The following is a 20,053-nucleotide window of genomic DNA, read 5'->3' as shown; positions in this document are numbered from 1 at the left end:
GAAGAAGTGGACCTAGAGACACATCCCCCACTCAAATTGATACAAACAAATGTTGAAAATTCAACAGACTCACAACAAACAAAGGAATGGAGCAGGTTATTAAGAAACTACCAACCAAGAAAAGCCCGGGACCAGTCTGTTTCACAGAGGAATTCACCAAATATTCAAAGAAGATCTGACACCAATACTACACAACTCTTCCAGAACATAAAAAAGAGCAACAAACTCACAAACTCATTCTATGAAACCAGCGTAACACTGATACTCAAACCAGGCAAAGACCCCACAAAGATTGAAAATTATAGACCAATATCCCTTATGAACATAGGCGCTAAAATCCTCAACAGAATCCTGGGCAGTAGAATACAGCAGCATATCAAAAAAAAGTAATTCACCGTGACCAAGTAGGATTCATTCCAGGTTTGCAGAGGTGTTTCAACATCAGCTTTCTTTGATTTGAAAAACAATCAATGTAATCCACCACATGAATAAGGGAAGAAGTAAAACCCACATGATCATATTAATAGATGCAGAAATATTCAACACTCATTTCTGTTCAAAACCCTCAACAAAATAAGAATAGAAGGAATATTCCTCAATTTAATAAAAGCCATATATGCGAAACCAAGAGCCAATATCATGCTCAGTGGGGAAAATCTAAAAACATTCCCACTGAAAACATGGACCAGGCAAGAATGTCCCTTATCAACACTCTTATTCATCATCATGCTGGAAGTTTTAGCCAGAGCCATCAGACAACAAAAAATAAATCAAGGGGATATCAATAGGCAAATAAGAAATGAGACTCTTGCTATTCACAGGTGACACGACCCTATATATATAGAAAAAACAAAAAGCCTGCTAGAAAGAATCGAGGAATTTAGCAAGGAAGCAGAATACAAAGGTAATAACCATAAATCAATCAGGTTTCTGTATACCAGAGAACGAGAGCTACGAAAAGATAATAGAAATCAATATCACAAAAGATGAAATACTTAAGAATAAACTTAACTAAAGAAATAAATAATCAGGCAATGAATGTACAAATGTACTTTACACAATTGATGTATGTATGGATTGTGTTAAGAGTTGTATGAGCCCCTAATGATTAAAAAAAAGAGAAACAAATAATCTATACAAAGAAAACTACAGACCATTACTAGAAGAAACTAACAAGGACCTTCATATGAGCATGATAGTGGGGCAAGAGGACACTAAAAGGAAATAGAGGAAAGAACTAGGAGGCAAAAGATTTTATAGAGGTATAAACATAGGCATGTACACATGTGAATATATTAATATAACAATAGGAATATAGGTCTATGTACATATATTTATAGGTAAAGTATTAAGGTAGCAGATAAGACATGGAACTCAAGTCCTCCCTCAATGCAAGAACACTTTGTTCTAATAACCTGGCATTCTGTAATGCTCACCTTCCTGACATGATCACTAAAGACAAAATGGGTGCATAAGCTAATGTGGTGAAGAAAGCTGATGGTGCCCGGCTATGGAAAGATACAGCATATGGAGTCTTAAAGACTTGAAATTAAGCAGGCAGCCATCTAGCAGGGAAGCAACAAAGTCCACATGGAAGAAGCACACCAACTCTTGTGATGCCAAGGTATCAAACGGAACAGGGATCAGGCATCAGAAGACCCAAAACAAACAGCCATTTTAATACAAACAAGGCGGGTCGGAATGGAGACCCAAAGCCCATCTGTAGACAGTTGGACATCCCATCACAGAAGGGTCACAAGGAAGGAATGAGTCAGTCAGGGTACAACATAGCAGCAACAGAACATACAGTATTCCTCTAGTTCTTTAATGCTTGCCTCCTCCCTCCACTGTCATGGCCCCAGTTCTATCCAAATCTGGCTAGACCAGAGCATGTATACTGGTACAAATAAGAGCTCTAGACACACAGAATCCAGGACAGATAAACCTCAAGACCAATAATGAGAGTAGCAATACCATGAGGGTTGGGGGAAGGTGGGGGGAGAAAAGGGGAATTGGTGTCAATGATCTGGTGTACAGCTACCCCCCGGGGGGGGGGAGACAAACAATAGAAACATGGGTGAAGGGAGACAGCAGACAGTGCGAAATATGAAAATAAAGATAAGGGTGGGAGGGAAGGGAGGGAAAAAAAGAGGAGCTGATACCAAGGGCTCAAGAAGAAAATGTTTTGAAAATTATGATGGCAGCTTATGTACAAATGTTCTTGATGCAGTTGATGTATGTAATGTTTATTAGAGCTGTAAGAGCCCTCAATAAAATGATTTATTTAATAAAAAGGACCTTCATAAATGGAAGAATATCCCATGCTCATGAATAGGCAGACTTAATATTGTGAAAATGATAATACTACCTAATACATCTACAGATAAAATGCAATATCAGTTCACATCCCAAATAAATTCTTTAAAGAAATGGAAAAACTAATTGCCAATTTCATATGGGCAGGTAAAAGACCCAAGATAAGCAAAGAACTTCTTTAAAAGAAGAAACAAGTAGGAGCCCTAACACTGCCCGACGTAAAAACCTACTACATAGCCATAGGAGTCAAAACCACCTGGTACTGGTACAATGAGAGAATCATAGACCAATGGATCATGAAATAGTTAAAGTTTATTGTGCCAACCTGGCCGTAAAAAAATGTGGGGTTAATTGAAGAGACAAATGGCTCAGTGTGAGCCTCGCCTTTCTAGTTCTCGGGTCTCTTGCTCTCTGGTGGTCGGACAAGGGTGCAGCTGCCTTAGCCAGTTCCCAGATTCAGCTGGCAAGGCTTACTTCCTGCAAGACATCCCTGAGGAGAAGCCACATGGACCTACCCTGATGCAGCCCTGGGTGCTGGAGCAGCCGTGGGGAGACCCCTGCCAGCGCTGAGATGCTTACACACTCACTGATTCAGCTTTCCTCCTACAGTCGGCATCATTGCGTGTGTTTTGTGAGATGGAGGAGGACTTTGTGGATTGGTGTCAGACATATGGGCTAATGTTGGACTTGTGGGCTTGGGCAGCACTGGGCTGGGATGTTTTCTTGATGTGCACTTACCCTTTTTATAAAACTCATATATATGAATCTGTGGATTTGTTTCTCTAATGTACCCAGACTAACACAGATCAGAACAGAAAACCCAGACATAAATTCATCAGCCTACAGACATCTAATCTTTGACAAAGGATCTAGAAAGATCCATTGGGAGAAAGACAACCTCTTCAACAAATGGTGTTAGACAAACTGGATTTCCATATGCAGAAGAATGAAACAAGACCCATCTCTCTCCCCATGCACGAAAACGAACTCAAGATGGATTAAAGAACTAAAGAAAACCTCAAAGCTCTCGGGTTCATCAAGGAGAAGCCTGGAACAAGCTTAAGGGCCCTATTGACAGGCATACATAGAAGTATAATAGAAGAGGTATGCACAGCAGAAGACAAGGTAGGTGATTGGGGCATGCTGAAATTACATAACTTAAGCACATCAAAAGACTTCATCCGGAGAGTGAAATGAGAACCCAATTTGGGGAAAAATTTTACTAACGACACATCAGACAGACACAATTACCAAAATACACAGAATTCTACAACAGTTCAATAAGAAAATAACAGACCCAATTACAAAATGGGGAAAAAATATGAAGACAGTTTACCAAAAATGAAGTATAAATGACAATGAAGCACATGAAAAAATGCTCACTATCACTAGCCACCAGGGAAATGTAAATTAAAAACCATAAGTTACCACTTTGCACCCACAATGCTAGCCCAAATAAAAAAAACAAACAAAGAGGATGTGGAGAGATTGAAAACTTATATATCCTGTTGTGAACTTGTAAATACATACAACCACTGTGAAAAACAATAAGGTGATACTTAAAGCAACAGGGAATTAAAATCCTGTATGATCCAGTAATACCACTCTTAGGCATATACCCTAAAGAAATGAGACAAAACACAAGTGGGGGTATGCTCTCCCATGTTCATAGCAGCACAGTTCACAGTAGCAGAAAATGGAAGCAGCCCAAATGCCCTACAGTGGAAGAATGGATAAAGAAACTATGGTACTTACACACGATGGAATACTATGCATCTCTAAAAAACAGATGAAAGCATGAAATGCCACATGACAAGAAAGAACCAGGAAACCATTATGCTGAGGGAAGTAAGTCAGTCACGAATAGATAAGTATTGTATGAATCCACTACTATATGAAGAAGTACCAAGTAAACAAATCTTAGGAACCAATGCCTGAACAAAAGGAGCGATGCTACCAAGTGGCCATGAGCCACACATCACCTCCCTTTTGCACACTTTATAAGAGCCAACTTGAAGGAGGAGACCTCACATTGCCTGGGGTCACTCCTTCAAGAGGGGGGAAATGGGACGTGACCATCCACTTGAGGTTATACAACATCAAGGCAAGACACTGACAAATCAATGTGCCCCACCCCCACCCCGCCCACACACACAGAGGAATGGAAGCAGAAGCTTGTCAGAAAATCAAGCTAAGACCAGGGAAGGGGACAATCTATAGTTTGGAGGAGACACTGATAGTTCGGTTGGTAGTTGAGTATGGCGGGTTATTGGAGAAAAGTAACCTCACATCAGGAAGGGATGCTAAACAATGATTGAAGGGAATCTAGGGGAACAATGATTTTATGTTCCTGGGTAGACACTACGAATACATTTCTACCCAGCTTTCAGTGAACCACACCATATACTAAGCACCATGATGATCATGCAGGGGCTACGCCAGAAGGACTTACCCTAGAGGCCCCGCTGAATGAACTGAGCCCTGCCTCGAAGTTACCTGCACCTTTGGACTGAAGACTGGGGTACTTGGATGGGAGAGGAAGCAGAAAGTGACCGACTCGGGACTGTGGGAGTAGTGGTCATTGGACCTTAGGGGAAACCCCTGGCTTGGTGGGTGTCCAAAGGAAAAGGACCCAGATTCACAATATAGTTGGTATCTCGATGCCCACCTAGCAATGACATGACAGGTTTCAGTCTGGGCAGAGATCTGCACTTGGAAGAATTATTCCAGGAAGGTCCTCCCTGGTACCAATCCCCATTCATAGAGTAAGCAGAGCATAGTCGAATGGGAGATAGAACTTTGTAGGCAACAACTCATGGGTTGTGGCTCAAGGTAGAAATGTGTTCCTAGAGACTCCTCAATTACCAACAGTGTTCAGAGAGCTGTGTCATTGGAAAATTGGTGATGTTTTCAGGGCATTCGCATTATACCCTAGGGGATGATTGACAATGTTGTACTTTTTTTTTGTTTCTATGGGTTTTTGTTTTCCTGCCTTCTGCTTCTTGTTGTTTTGTTGTTGTTGTTGTTAAAAAAAATTCTGTTTGCTTGTTGTTGTTGTTGTTTTGGGGGGGTTGCTGTTATTTGTGTAGTTGGTCTTGGGGTTTTGATTTTGTCATATTATGGCTGCCAAAGTAAACCTGAGTCTTGAACATCCCATGGACATGGCAGATGGATTTGGGCACCTACTTAACTCTAGCCCCAATCCAAAAACAGCCAGTTCTGATAACATGGCCCTGCTCAATACTACCTTGATGAAGTGATTACTGAAGATAAGGATGCTACAGCAAGATGTGATGAAGAAAGCAGAATGTTCCTGCCTATCAATTGGAATCGTGCCTGGGGCCTTATTCAAGCAAGCAGCCATCTAAGTAAGGAGTCAATTAAGTCCATGTGGAAGAGCGCACCAGCTCGTGTGATCCATCGATGACAATAACAAAACCCAAATACGATGAAGGAAAAAGTATCAGAGCTAAAATTATAAACACCCGATTTGTAGAATGCTGTGGAGAACAGTGGGAGCCCCAAACCCATCTGCAGAGTAACCAGGGAGATTAAACTGCTGGCAGACCCCCAGTAGCCACAGGGAAGGGTCTCAAACAGCCTTACCTCAGACAGACATGATTGTAATCTTGGTTATACTGGAGTGAACTTGATCCTCAGTCACCTGACCTTCCTAATGACCTAACCTGAATTTGTTCTAGGTGCAAAATACCTCTTGCATGTTCCATGACAAAAATTTCTTCCCTGGGTTTGTTCTGGTTTTTTAAATATTGAGGGCAGTCTTTTCTTTCTTACTCATTATTAGTATTTTTATCTTTATATTATACCACTTTATTTTGTTTTTATTGTTTCTATTGGGTTTCCCAGTTTGTGAAGCACAGAAGGAGTAGATGCATAGAGATAACTGATATAAGAGTTTATAGGGGATATAAGGGTTGGGGGTGGGAGATAGGGAGGGTGAGAGCATTTCAGGAGTAAACAATGAAGGCAGGAGAGGAGAGGGGCACTAGAACTGATTGTGATTATACAACTCATTTTAAAGGTGATTTAATCATGGCTGGTTGAGGAAATGTTCTAAAATTGATTATGGTCATGACTGTACAATTCTTCTTGATATGATTGAACTATTAATCTGTATGATATGTGGATTGGGTGCCAATAAAAATGTTCCCCAAAAAAGCACTATGTCCATAGGAGTGAATAAAGGGATAAAAATATAGATAATAATTGAACATTAAAAATAAGGTTCAGAAATTGGAAGCAAAAATACGTTTTCCTGTGAACCATAACATTAGAATGTAACAAAGGGAAAATAAACTCCAGGTATATCTAAAGATTAAAGAGATTATAATCTAATGCAGGAATCAGAAAGAGAATAAGCAGAACGAAACCTGCTTATTCTCAATGCAATGGAAACATCTAAATCTTGGATAAATTGTTAGAATTATTTTTATTTTACTTCTCTTGTTGGTAACAGCTGATAGAACATTACCCCAGTCAGAACATTACCAAAACAGAGAGAGACGTTTGACACAGGCTTTTTCATTATGCCAATTTTGCTTAATCTCCCTGTCGTCCTTCTCCTCCTTTCATCAGTATGTTAGGCATCCACTATCTGCCAGACAAGCTGGAGGAGATGATGGGTCTCACATTGAGGAGAGCCTCCAAAATATACAGCCAGTTAGGAATATAGTACAAGAAATGCCAAACTGGATGTAATCCTAGTCAGGGTGCCATGGAAACAACACCCAACTCAGCTCTAGAGGGCCAGGGAAGGTTTCTGGAAGGTGTTTTAGTAAGATACTGCGGTGTAGGAGGTGGTCAGCAGGAAGTAGTGGGATTGGCATTTCAGGCAGATGAAGCAAGGTACCCCAGTCTCTGAAATCAAGCGGCACTCTTGGACACCTGTCTGTATGCTCAGAGTGAGGACAACAACCTTTCAGGACTGTTTGTGCAGGAAATGTTTTCCTCAGGTTTGTGCAGGAAATGTTTTCCTGCGGGATTCTTATTACCTGAAGTCAAGCTGATCACGGCTCCGTGTTTGGAAGAAACCTACACACTAATGCACAGACAATAAAGTGGTGACACTACTGCCTATCATGAAAATCAGGTGAATCACAGTGGGTGTTTTCAGAGTGGTGGAGTGGGGAAGGGGCTATCTGATTTAATGTTTAACTGAAACCTTAACCATTCACATGTCATTCAAACCAGAATGTTCTTTTCCCGTTATAGCTGGGGCCTCGGGACTTGATCATCTGAAATTTGTATGGTGTTAGAGTTTTAGTTACGGATCATCTTAGTTGATTTTTCCCCAGAATTCAAGAGAAGGATTTAATCATTGTCTGTATACTTTTGCTAGTCACGTCTGCATCCCTCTTCTTTCTGCTTGGCTGATTTTCCACTTACATTCCAACACCCACTAAACCTGTAACATTATGTTGTTCTGTTCCTTTCCTAAATTTTGAAGCACTCATGCTGGCAATTAATCTGTACTGTCTTGTTAGTATAAAATTTCTGTGACTGTCCTGTCTTTCCAATAAATGCAGAAATTCTTTATGTCAATGTGATTGTCTACCTTTTGTTGGACTTCCTTTTGTTTCTTTTTGATACTTAGTGGGTTGCTGGGCTGCTTATGTTAATATTCATGGAAGTGAAAATGACATCATTAATATGGCCCTTATCAAGCAGTAAATAAGTCTCATGAATATTTGGGCTCAACAGGCAAGTCCATATTAGAAAAAAAATTGAGTTTTTTACAGTATAACGTTTTGTATCATCTGTAGTTTGACCATTTTATTTAAATTTTGAATGTTTTATTTTCTTCTGATAGTACAACTGATAATTAAGGGCAGAGGAAATATATGAGGGGGTACCCAAAAAAAATGTAGTTCCCAAAGCTATGTATTTAATTTTTTTTAAGAACAACCTTATCGCCTTCAGAGTACTCTCCATTGCACTTATACATTTGTCAAATCTACGATTCCATTCTTGGAAACATTTTTAAACTCATCTGTTTGGATGGCTGACAGCAGCTCCCTCATTTTTTTCTTCACCTCTTCTATTTCATCAAATTGCTGCCCTTTCATGTCCCTCTTCATTCGCGGAAACCAGCCTCACAGAGAGAGGCCAGGTAAATCAGGTGCATGGGGCAAGAGAGGCATGCTGGTTTTTTGCCCAAAACTGGAACACTGAGAGGACTGTATGAGCAGGTTCATTGTCGCGGTTGCAAAACCAGCCCCCCATTTGCCACAAATCAGGCCTTTTTTTGTCACACACTGTTGGGTGCTATCTTTTCAGAACCTCTAAATAGCTTGATTTACAGTCTGACCTGGTGGAACGAAACTCCAAATGCACAAGTCAATATTTTTGTCCATTTGGGAATTTAACGGACATCCAAAACAAGGTTTGTCATTAATCGACATTTCACTTTTTTGAAATGAGAAAGGCATTCATACACTTGAGTTTTCCCATAGTGCTGTCCTTGTAAGATGTGTTCAACATCAGAACAATTCCTGAAGCATTTTTCTTGAGCAGGAAACAAAATTTCATAGCCACATGTCCTTTTAAATCAGCCATCACAAAAAATAAGGTTCTAGCGAAAGTGCTTTCATGAAAAAATTCACTGTGACCAGAGAGAGCCTTTCCAGGTATGCCACTGGGTGCACTAACTCAGAGCAAGTTGCTTGATGCTCGCGTACAGGGGAAAAGTGCAGTTCTGGTTTGGGGGGGGGTAGCCCCTTGTACTCTCATGAATTTGACAGGTAAGAAAAATAGAAACAAAATAATAATTAACTTGAGCAAAATTTCTGTTGATTTTAATGTAAATAGTGCATAATTACATAGCTCTTTTATACTATAATATGCCTGCACTTAATAAATCGCTTCAGGTATAAATAATTCATGCTAAATTTTTAAGTACTGCCACTTGATGATACTTAGTTATCAGTGCTCTTAAAAACTGCTTTAGAACTGTTAATATTTTTCATTCCTAATGTATTTCTTAGTCACAGGGAGGAATACCGAGATAAAAAAGAGCATACTTCAGTATTAAGTGATTATGAAAAACTGTATTTTCTTATTCTGAATAATGAACACAACTTCCTTGAACTGAAACCTGCATGTCTTATTCTTACAGAGTCTTATTTTCAGCGTACCGAGGGGACCTTGGGAGCACAGGAACTTTAATTTGCTCTTACGTTCTCTTGTTGGATTTGTTTTGATTGTGCAGCTTGTAGAATCTGTTCCCTGTGGGTGGGAGTTCCTGTAGGAAAATGTGTAAGTCCTCCTACAGTTATGTGTGAAATATTTTGCTTTGTGATTACACCCCTTGCTATGTTGTTGGGGATTTTTTTTCCTTCCTTTTTTTTTTTTTAACTCTTAGGACATTATGAATGTTGTTGAACCCTTGTTCTCAGTGGACAGCAACATTGTTGAAAGCACCTGAGGGGAAAGGGAGACATGGGAGTGTAAACTGTTAAGAGCAGAAGGTTGTGGGATAGAAGTGTACAGCTGAGTTGTAGTGAGGCACCAGACTGGCTTACTTTGGTAAGATAGAGTGGACATTGGTAAAATGAAAGGAAAGGGAGTTGACTTATATTTTTTTGAAAGTTAAGTGCTCACAACAGTAAAGAAATGTAGACATTTTCACATACACAGCTATGTAAGTTGAGAATTTTATTTCAATCTTTATAAATAAGTAAAACTTGAAGATCACAATTTAACAGGCTAAAAGATCACAATTTAATAGCCTATGACAGTTGCTAAATAGTAAGTAGTTGATGTAGATAGAATTTTGTTGATTCCATAGTTAATGTTCTTTTCTCTTTACTACACTATACATACATATTGAAGCACAGGAGGAAGAGATAAGTCGCAGAATATTTCACAAAAGGCCCTCATGCAACTCTTTTTTGTGTGTTCTTGATTCTACGTTTACTTTGGGGTTTATGCAACACTGTGCTCTGAAAAATAATGAGTAAGACACTTGATCGCCTAAATGCTTATTTGTAAAAAAGCATAATTATCAGTAAAACAGAGATCGATGAAAGAAAACAGTCTGGGGATTTCATAGTTTCACAGTGTGAAATTTTCATAGTTGGCTACCACAATTATGACAAAGGTTTGATTTTCCTGTTTAATTTGATTGAAAAAGGATTGATATTTCACAGTGCAGAAACAAATGGGTAATGGTTGTAGATACTCTCCCCTGTGACAAGTTGTGAAATTGGTTATCTCCCATAATAATAATACATAATAATAATGTGTATTATGAGACCTGTGCTAGCAAATGTCCTCTCATTGCAGTCCTTTACCATGATAACTTTGGGATAATTTGGGGGGAAATACTCTCTTCGTGGGAATCAATAGATGTATTATTTCTCTGAAGTTAGTGGCACCTACACTTTCTGTTCTCGGCAGTGTAAAGCATATGGGTCTTTTGCCCAGCATTGTGCTTCCAGGTGTATGGAAGCATGCATTTCTCCACTGACGCATCTCTTGTGTTTCGACTCTCTTCACTTTCTTCCGGAGGCACCCTTTTGGGTCTATCAAGTGTATACTGTATTCACCTCTCCCACTCTGATGCACACTTTTCTGTGCATCGGACTCCCATCCTCTGTCACTCAGCTCAGATTGGCTTTTTGTGACTTCTTACCCCCTGAGTCAGATTCGACTTGATGGCAGTGAATTTGGACAGTTTTACCTTCTACTGGACTTCCCTCCATTTTAATTTGAACCAGCTGTGTATTGGAGAGTGTGGTAAAGAGAAGTCAGGGATTTCTTTTTAAGGTTTTCACAGGGTGCCATTGTTATGATGATTATACATAAAACATTTAGCTTGACCTAACAAATTCAAATGTACTTATTGGTATTTGAAGCTGTCCAGGACAGAGACATCTATAACAATGGCCATTTAACTTACAGCCCCAAAGAATGCGCTGGTGGCATAGTGGTTATGCATTGGGTTACTAATTGCAAGGCCAGCAGTTTGAAACCACCAGCCACTCTGTGGGGAAAAGGCAAGGCTTTCTTTTTCTTTTTTAACATTTTATTAGGGGCTCATACAACTGTTATCCCAATCCATACATACATCAATTGTGTAAAGCGCATTTGTACATCGTTTCTCAAAACATTTTCTCTCCATTTAAACCCCCGACATTAGGTCCTCATTTGTCCCCTCCCTCCCCGCTCCCCCCTCCCGCATGAGCCCTTGATAGTTTATAAATGGGTATTTTGTCATATCTTGCCCTGTCCGACGTCTCCCTTCATCCGCTTTTCGGTTGTCTGTCCCCCAGGGAGGAGGTCACACACAGTTCCATGTAATCGGTTCCCTCTTTCCTACCCATTCTCCCTTTACCCTCCCTGTTTTGCCACTCACACCACTGGTCCTATAGGGCTCATCCGTCCTGGATTCCCTGTATTTTCAGTTCCTATCTGTACCAGTGTACCTCCTTTGGTCTAGCCAGTCTTGCAAGATCGAATTCGAGTCATGGTAGTGGGAGCGGGGAGGAAACCTTTAGGAACTAGAGGAAGGTTGTATTTCTCATCATTGTTACATCGCACCCTGACTGGCTCATCTCCTCCCCGAGACCCCTCTGCAAGGGGATCTCCAGTGGCCTACTAATGGGCTTTGGATCTCTACTCCGCACTCCCCCCATCATTCACTATGGTAAGATTTTTTGTTCTGATGATGCCTTACACCTGATCAAGGCAAGGCTTTCTAGTCCCATAAAGAATTAGTCTTGGAAACCCACAAGGGACAGTTGTACCATGTCGTATAAGGTCTCTATGAGTTGGCATGAACTCAGTGGCAGTGAATTTGTTTTTGTTCCTTGCACAAGTACATAAAGTAAGTTAATAATTGTCTTCATGTAGAGTTGTGAGTCATTTTTACAGTAAATAAAAGTGCTGGGCTGCTAACCACCAGGCCAGCAGTTTGAACCCACCAGCCACTGCTGAGAAAGACGAAACTTTCCATACCTATAATGATTTACAGCCTCAGAAACCCAAAGGAGCAGTTCTCTGTATCTTGTAGGGGTACTATGAATAGAAATGGACTCAATGGCAGTGAGTTGGTTTTGTTGAGTTTATTTAAAATAGAGAAATAAGTTATTCTTGTTTAATATTATCTTCAAGAAGCCCTGGGGATATAGTGGTTTTACTCTCTGGGCTGTTAATTGCAAGACCAGCTGTTTGAACCCACTAGCAATTCCCAGGGAAAAAACCAATGCTTTTTACTCTCATAAAGAGTTACAATCTTGGAAACCCACAGGGGCAGTTCTGCCCTGGCCTGCAGGGTCCCTTTCAAAGGAATCTACTCAAAGACTGTGAATTTAGTTTTTGTTTCAGAGCTATCTTCACGCTATAAACTTTCAAATACAGACCAAAGCTAAAAATGTCTACTTTCCATAGATATTTATTAAGAAATTTGTTGAAGCATGAATGAATTTCAACACGACCCTCTACCCCAAGCAGAATTCATCTCCTCTTTCCTTGCTGCTGTGGGAGTAGAAAGGCTGTAAGTGCAAATGAATGAGTAGCTGTCAGAGTTAGGGCACAGAACTAGGGTTATGAGTTTTGGTGTTATATTGTACTTTGGGGTTCTGCCTTTTCTTCACCATCCTATACTGGATATTATCAGTCCGTTTTGGGGGTTGCGGGGACATTGATCTGCAAACTATCCAAGAGACTGTCACTGTTATAATTTACATCACAGGGTTCATTTTAGTGGAGCAGCTCTTTGTACAAATCTTGATTCAGACTCACTGTACTGTTGTTTTTGGACATATTCATAACTCTGGTGGCAACAAGGCTCTCAAAGTGCTTTAGAGCTAACCATATTCAGAGAATAGTTGAGCGCTTTGATAATAAAACTTTATGGGCATTTTTTCCTTATAATCAGGAAAAATTAATGTGTGTTCTTTTCCTTTTTTGTTTAGTTGCTGATCATCTGGGCTGTGATCCTCAAACACGGTTCTTTGTTCCTCCTAATATCAAGCAGTGGATTGCCTTGCTGCAGAGGGGAAATTGTACATTTAAAGAGAAAATATCACGGGCTGCTTTCCACAATGCTGTTGCTGTAGTCATCTACAATAACAAATCCAAAGAAGAGCCAGTCACCATGACTCATCCAGGTAAACAACAAAAGGGGGCTGTAGGTTTTGTGTTTTCCTCCTAGAAGCTATTGCTATGGCTACCTCTGCTGAAATTATATACCTTTTTAACATGATCCTATGACTGTGTATTTTTTTCCTGTTGCCATCTGTTAAAATACATGTATTTTGTCTTCAGGTGAATTTTCTCTTCTCCCTCTCTCAATTAAGTAATGAGCATAAGAGTCCATAAATAAGCACTTATTAACTGGCTATGATTGAATCCTTAGTCTACATTTTGCTTGATAAGTTTGAAAAAAAAATGTGTTCAATTTAGATTCACCTTTATGTCATGGATTAGCAAGGATTGCTTGTTTGGGAAGGATTCTCATTAGGATAAATATTCAAAGTGATTTATTAATTATAATTACAATAGCAATGTTTCATTTATTGTAGAAGAATTTTAAATATTTCTAAAGTAGCATTTAATAGCAGTGGCAATTTATTGAGCACTTACTATATACCATATATACTCGAGTATAAGCTGAATATCAGCCAAGGCACCTAATTTTACCACAAAAACTGCATTAAAAATATGCTGGAAAACTCGGCTTATTCGTGTGTGTGCGTGTGTGTGTGTGTGTGTGTGTGTGGCACTGTGCTACAGACAGATTTGATCTTTGTAATCTTAGGCAGTCCCCATAAGACCCCTGTCTTAGTGAGTTAATTCAGCAAACAGAATTTCTTTCTTCATAGTTTATGGGGATAAAAGACTGAATTCAAGGTGCTGGCTCTGGGGGAAGGCTTTCTCTCTGTGTCATCTCTGGAGGAAGGTCGTTATCTCTTCACTTTCTATTTTCTGCTTCCTTGGAGATCTCCATATGCCTTGACATTTGTTGACTCCATCTCTGCTCTGCTCACTTGTTTAATCTCTCTTTTATATCTCAAAAGAGATGGCCTCAGATACATCCTATATTAACACTGTCTCATTCATGTAACAAAGATACCCGTTTCCAATTGGAACTATAAACCGAGGCATAGAGGTTAGGATTTATAACACTTATTATTAGGGGCACAATTCAGTCCATAACATTGCACCCTCTGGCCCCCAAAATTCCTGTTCTTCCCACATGTAAAATGTACTCACCTCATCACATCATCTCAAAAGTTTCAAATCACTCCAAGTCTGGAATCTTATCTTCTGAATCAGATTTTTGGTATATTCCATTCTAGGACAAAATAAGTTTTCTGCTTCCAAAATCCAATGATAGAACAAGCACATGGTAGATATTTCTGTGATAAATGGGAGAATTTGGAGGGGAAAAATGGATAGTAGGCTCCCAGCAAGGTTAAGGTGCAACAGAACAATTCATATTATCTCTCAAGACTTGAAAATAAACCTCTCTTCTCTGACGCAGCCTGGAAATGGTCGGACTTTCTGATTTCAGGATAGAGGCTCCTTGGCCCTGAGCTTTAGCAGTAGTCATCCACAGTAAGAGAACCCTAAGAGGTCTTATCTTTGAATATCTACTCTAGAAACCTTGGCTCCACCCTTTTAAGCCCAGAGGTATGGCCTCACACTAAGACTGAGCCAGCTCTGCTCCCTATGTTGCTCTTACAGAAATACCACCAGTGGGTAACTCTTGCAAACGAGGTCATTTTCTCTTCTTTGAGAATACAACGCAGAATTCAAGGTACTGGCTCCAAGAGAAGGCTTTCTCTCTGTGTCACACCTGGAGGAAGGTTGTTGTCTCTTTTGAACTTCTGCTCCTGGGGGGGGCTTCATGTGGGGTGACATGATCCTCCCCCATCTGTGCTTCCTAGTTTAATCTCATCTCATTTTACATCTCAAAAGAAATTGACTCAGGATACACACTACAGTAACACTGCCTCCCTGGGATAATAAAGACGGCTCATTCCCAAATGAGAGTCTAACCACAGACATTGAGGTTAAGATTTATGACATATATTTTGAGGGAACATAATCCAAAGCACCCATGTGCATACAGGGGAGGACTGTCCTTATTTTTCAGACATGGAGCCGAAACAGACCCAGGTTTGCTGGGTTTCCTTTCCAGTGGTCTCTCTACAGTGGAACCTAGTTAAAGTTTGCTCCCACATTCATAAAGATGTTAGTGTCTTGTTTAAAGAATTAGCTTATAACCATATGGGGTTTTTTTACATAATACATATATATTTTCAGGCAGGTGGCAAAGACTTGTTCACCTTAATTGAGAGTCATTTATACTTTTGTGTCTATCTTAACCGGATAATGCAAATAGATTTAAATTGTGACTTGTTTTAAAACTAAGCCTTTTCAAACTAAAATATGTTTTTCTAATTGTAACAATAGCTAAAACATGTTCATTGTAGAAAAATTGAAACTAATGAAAATTTAAAAGAATCAAAAAGAACATGTGGTTTATGATCTTAGAGCTCATTGGCTTGTAACTTTTAATTTCGTCGAGTAAACCAAAAAGAAATTAAGGGCAGCCTGATTTAGGCAGATGTCTACGCGGGGAAGTAGCATTCCAGAGTGGCTTTTCAGTTCAAGTCTGTAGGCAAGTGCCAGTTTTCTGTCCTTAATTGTTTTAGAGGGAAGAACTATTTAAATGTGTGGATTCAAAAAAGTTATATCTTCATTCCAGACTGGTTCCTTTCTGCAAAACAAAAAATTAATGGCAAAGAAACAAACTAAATGAAGCAGAATATTTTCTTTTTCCCGTTTTATTACTTTACACACAAAAAAATTCACAGAAGTAGCTAGCATGAGAATATTTTAATTAAAAGATTTTGGGAATTGTACAAAAGGGGGTGATTTCCAGTCTTATTTTTAAAGAATTGCTTCTTGCTGTAGAAGAGACCTATAAACTCTTTAATAAGTTTGTGTATTTCATATCTATGTTCTTTAAAAGATTTGTTCATTCAGATATGATCCCAAATGACACATGAAGGAAAAAAAGTTATGCTTAGAAAATACTTGAAATATAGTCAGCATTCTACCTCTAGCCATGTGAGAGCCACTGGTGAGATTTTGCATACTGCACAATCATTTATAGCCTCTTTCTATTCTTATTTACACCCTTGTTATTCTTGCTACATGTTCATGGAAGAAATGAATAAAAATACTTATTGCATAATTTTAACAGTGAATGATTGCAAATACCTTGAGTCCATCACAGGGAATGGATTTATTATAATATATTTATATGTAATATTTAACTATAAGTGAAATTTTACCTTATTTTTGTGCTTATTATTATTATTAGTTTCCCATTTCCCCCCAACTTCCCTGCCATAACCCGAAGTCTATTAATTTAATAACTTTCACATAGATTTACCTATATTGGATTTCATATAAAGTAAATCATACAAAAAAAACCCCTAACAACAGAATAAAACATAGAAAAACCTTAATCCTAAAGAAAGAAGAAAATAATAAAAACTAGAACAAACTGAAAATAGATCAAAGAGGAAAACAAATGGTAATATGTTAACTTTTAGCCTAACTGTGTAGTAATATATTTTGCAGTGTACTCTATGTGAGGGCAAGACTATTCACATCCCTAGTCAGTGGTCTGGGGAATTCAATGGAGGCTTAGTCCATATGGAGACTCAGTAAATAAATTTGGGGCTTTTACTATCATTCATAGCTTTCTGAAAACCACATGCTCAGAAATTAAGCTCTAATACAACCCTCCTCCCCCCTCTGATCTTGGATTTTATTATTTAGTCCTTGGGTAACACAGGTTGGTGTTCTTCTTCCAAGTGGACTTAGCTGGCACGTCATTTAGTTGGCTGCTTGTTTAAGACAAGCTTCTAAGACCCCAGACACTATTCTTTATGATAGCTGGGAACCATTTGATGTCTGCACTACGCTCTGCTGAAGCACTCATATTATCAGCAATCTCTTCATGAGCACAAGTATCAAGCAGGGCCAAATCATAAGAACTGATTGTTCTTAGATTAGGACTTATGATTAAGTGCGAGCTCAAAATCCATTCATATATCTAAGGCATATATATATATATATATGCACTTGTATAGAATTTAAACTACTATTACATTACCCACTGGTATAGAATTTAAAATATTATTACGATAAGGCAGATATTCATATGTGGGAAAGCTTTATAGACTAAGATACACAAAATGGTCACTTATACATATTAAAAATCTTAAATGACTGAATCCTGTTTAAGAAAACAATGAGGGTTTCAGCACAGGACACTGAATTCACTATCATTCACTTTGGCAGAACTATGCCTGCGAAACTAAGACATGTCATAAAAACTGAGAAAATATGAACCAAGTAAGTGTGCTTTTCAAAGAATAGCAGTTTAGACCTGGTATGTTAACTCTTTTCTGCACACCAAAAAAGTAAGCAGTTTAATTAAAATAAACAAATATTGAAAATTACAGAAATTAGCAAAATTAACTCAAGAATAAATATAAAATCTGTTTAAATGTATAACAAGAGTTGAAGTAGTAATTTAAATTTTCATAAAGAAAAACTTGAGCTCAGCTTAAGCTTCACTGGTGAAGTTTATCAAATATTTAAGAAAAATTAATCCAACTCTTTACAAACTGTTTCAGAAAATTAAGGGAGAGCATTTTCCAACTTACTGTATTTTTATGCAAGTAGTGGTAGCATTATACTTCTCTTTGACAACTGTGAAACCCTCCCACACTATTTACATAAGTGCACTATGTCCCACATTATATATATGTAGGTGCATTATTAGCAAAAATAAGGTTGTTTGTGAGGCCAGTATTATTCTGATATCAAAATCAAACAGATATAACCATAAAGCAGTATCTCTTGTGAACATAAAAATTATTTTTTTAATATTAGCAAATAGGATTCAGCAACTTATTAAATAGGTTATACCCATGATGAACAAAGATTTATCCCAGAAATGCAAGGGGATTTTAACATCTGAATTAATAGAAGAAATGGCAAATCATTATTTCTATAGATTCAGGAAAAGCATTGGACAGATTCCAATATCCATTCATGATTTAAAGCAAAAGAAAACTTTCAATAAGTTAGGAGTAAGAGGAAACATCTTCAGTCTGTGAGCATTTATAAAAACCTCACAGCTAGTATTGTCCTTTATTGTGAAAGACTGCTTTCTACCTTATATAAAAAACTAGCCCAGGATGTCCCCATTCACCCGTCATATTCAGCACAGTACTTAGTACATAGTGTTAGGTATTGCATGAAAGCAAGAAAAAGAAATAAAAGCCATCCATATTAGAATGAAAGAATTAAAACTGCCATTATTGACAGAATATGTGGAAATATCTGATAGAATCTATATAAAAAATCAGTAGTCAGAGTACTAATAAGTGAATTGAGAAAGGATGAAGGATGGAAGATCACTATGTTAATATCAGTTGTGTGTATACTAGCAATGAACAGTGTAAAATAAAACTGAAATTAAGAAAACAATTCTCACAATAGCACCAAAAAGAAAACACTTAATAAACACAATTACTAATTTTAACAGAAGTATAATAAAGCTATAAATACTATTGAGAGGAATTTAAAAGATCCAGATTATATGGAGAGACATTTCACATTGTAAGCAAAGTTATTTTACTTAATCTAGTTAGGAAGAAAATCCCCCTGACAAAACTCAGTTAGCCTGAGGTACTTTACTTAATGCGGTCCCTGTGGAATTTTTTTAATTGCTCAAATGTAAATACATTGAATGTAGGTGTCACATAGAAGGCCCAGATAACTTTTGAGAGGCAGCTCATTTACCTATTAGTGTTAGTGACTGTAAGTGATTAAAAGCTATCTAGTTAGTCAACAAAAACATCCTGAAACTAGCCTAAGATTTAAAGAACTTTATTGCTCTGCTTGCTCATGATTAACAGTTGCTTCCCATGGTTACCTTAAAACCTGAATTAATGTAAAACACCTATCTCTAACTCCCCCAAGTGTAAATTCCAAAGTAAGGTATATATTCTGATTTCAAATAGGACACCACAAAGATAACTTGTATTACTGGGAGTATTATCGGTATTCCCCTTCTAATAAAAAGTCCTGTTTCTTCCTTTAACTTGGAGTGAGTACATTGGTCGCACTGCTCCAGGTTAAAATACATGCGGTTCAGGTTACATTTGTGGATTGGTGTGCTGATAGGTTGCTAGTATAAATATAAAATGGTGCCACCAGTTTGGAAACAGTTTGACAGTTTCTTTAAAAGTTAAACAAAAAATTGCTGTACAACCCAGCAATTCAACTCCTAAGAATCTACCCAAGAGAAAAGAAAGCACTTGTTTACACAGAGAAGTGTGCACAAATGTTCATAGCAGCATTAGTCAACCCAAATGTCCCCCAACTGTTGAATGGACAAACAAAATGTGGCTTATCCTTACCATGGACTCCTGTTCAGCAATTAAATGAAATGATCTGATACAACTGTAGCATAGATAAGCTTCAAAAGCATTATGCTAAGTGAAAGTAGTTAGAATAAAAGGCTGTATATTGTTGGTTTCTTTTTCATTTTATTTTTTATCTTATTGTTTAATCGTTTTATTAGGGGATCATACAACTCTTATCACAATCCATACATACATCAATTGTGTAAAGCACATTTGTACATTCATTGCCCTCATCATTCTCAAAACATTTG

General features: G+C 38.2%; 1 protein-coding gene across 1 annotated transcript in view; it reads left to right on the top strand.

Annotated features, from left to right (window-relative positions):
* RNF130 (ring finger protein 130) overlaps window positions 1-20,053 on the top strand; it is a gene marked incomplete at its 5' end in the record, with an annotated part of 144,532 nt that overhangs the window by 47,443 nt on the left and 77,036 nt on the right. The window contains one exon of the mRNA XM_045284680.1: window positions 13,254-13,448. Within this exon, the coding sequence (XP_045140615.1) occupies window positions 13,254-13,448 (195 nt within the window). The remainder of the gene's footprint in view (window positions 1-13,253; window positions 13,449-20,053) is intronic.

Source organism: Echinops telfairi, unplaced genomic scaffold (genome assembly GCF_000313985.2).
Source record: "Echinops telfairi isolate 266 unplaced genomic scaffold, ASM31398v2 ScPeMD7_7469;HRSCAF=8507_0, whole genome shotgun sequence".
Classification (NCBI taxonomy): domain Eukaryota; kingdom Metazoa; phylum Chordata; class Mammalia; order Afrosoricida; family Tenrecidae; genus Echinops; species Echinops telfairi.
Note: the sequence above shows the minus strand (reverse complement) of the source record. Positions and strands in the feature narration are given on the sequence as shown.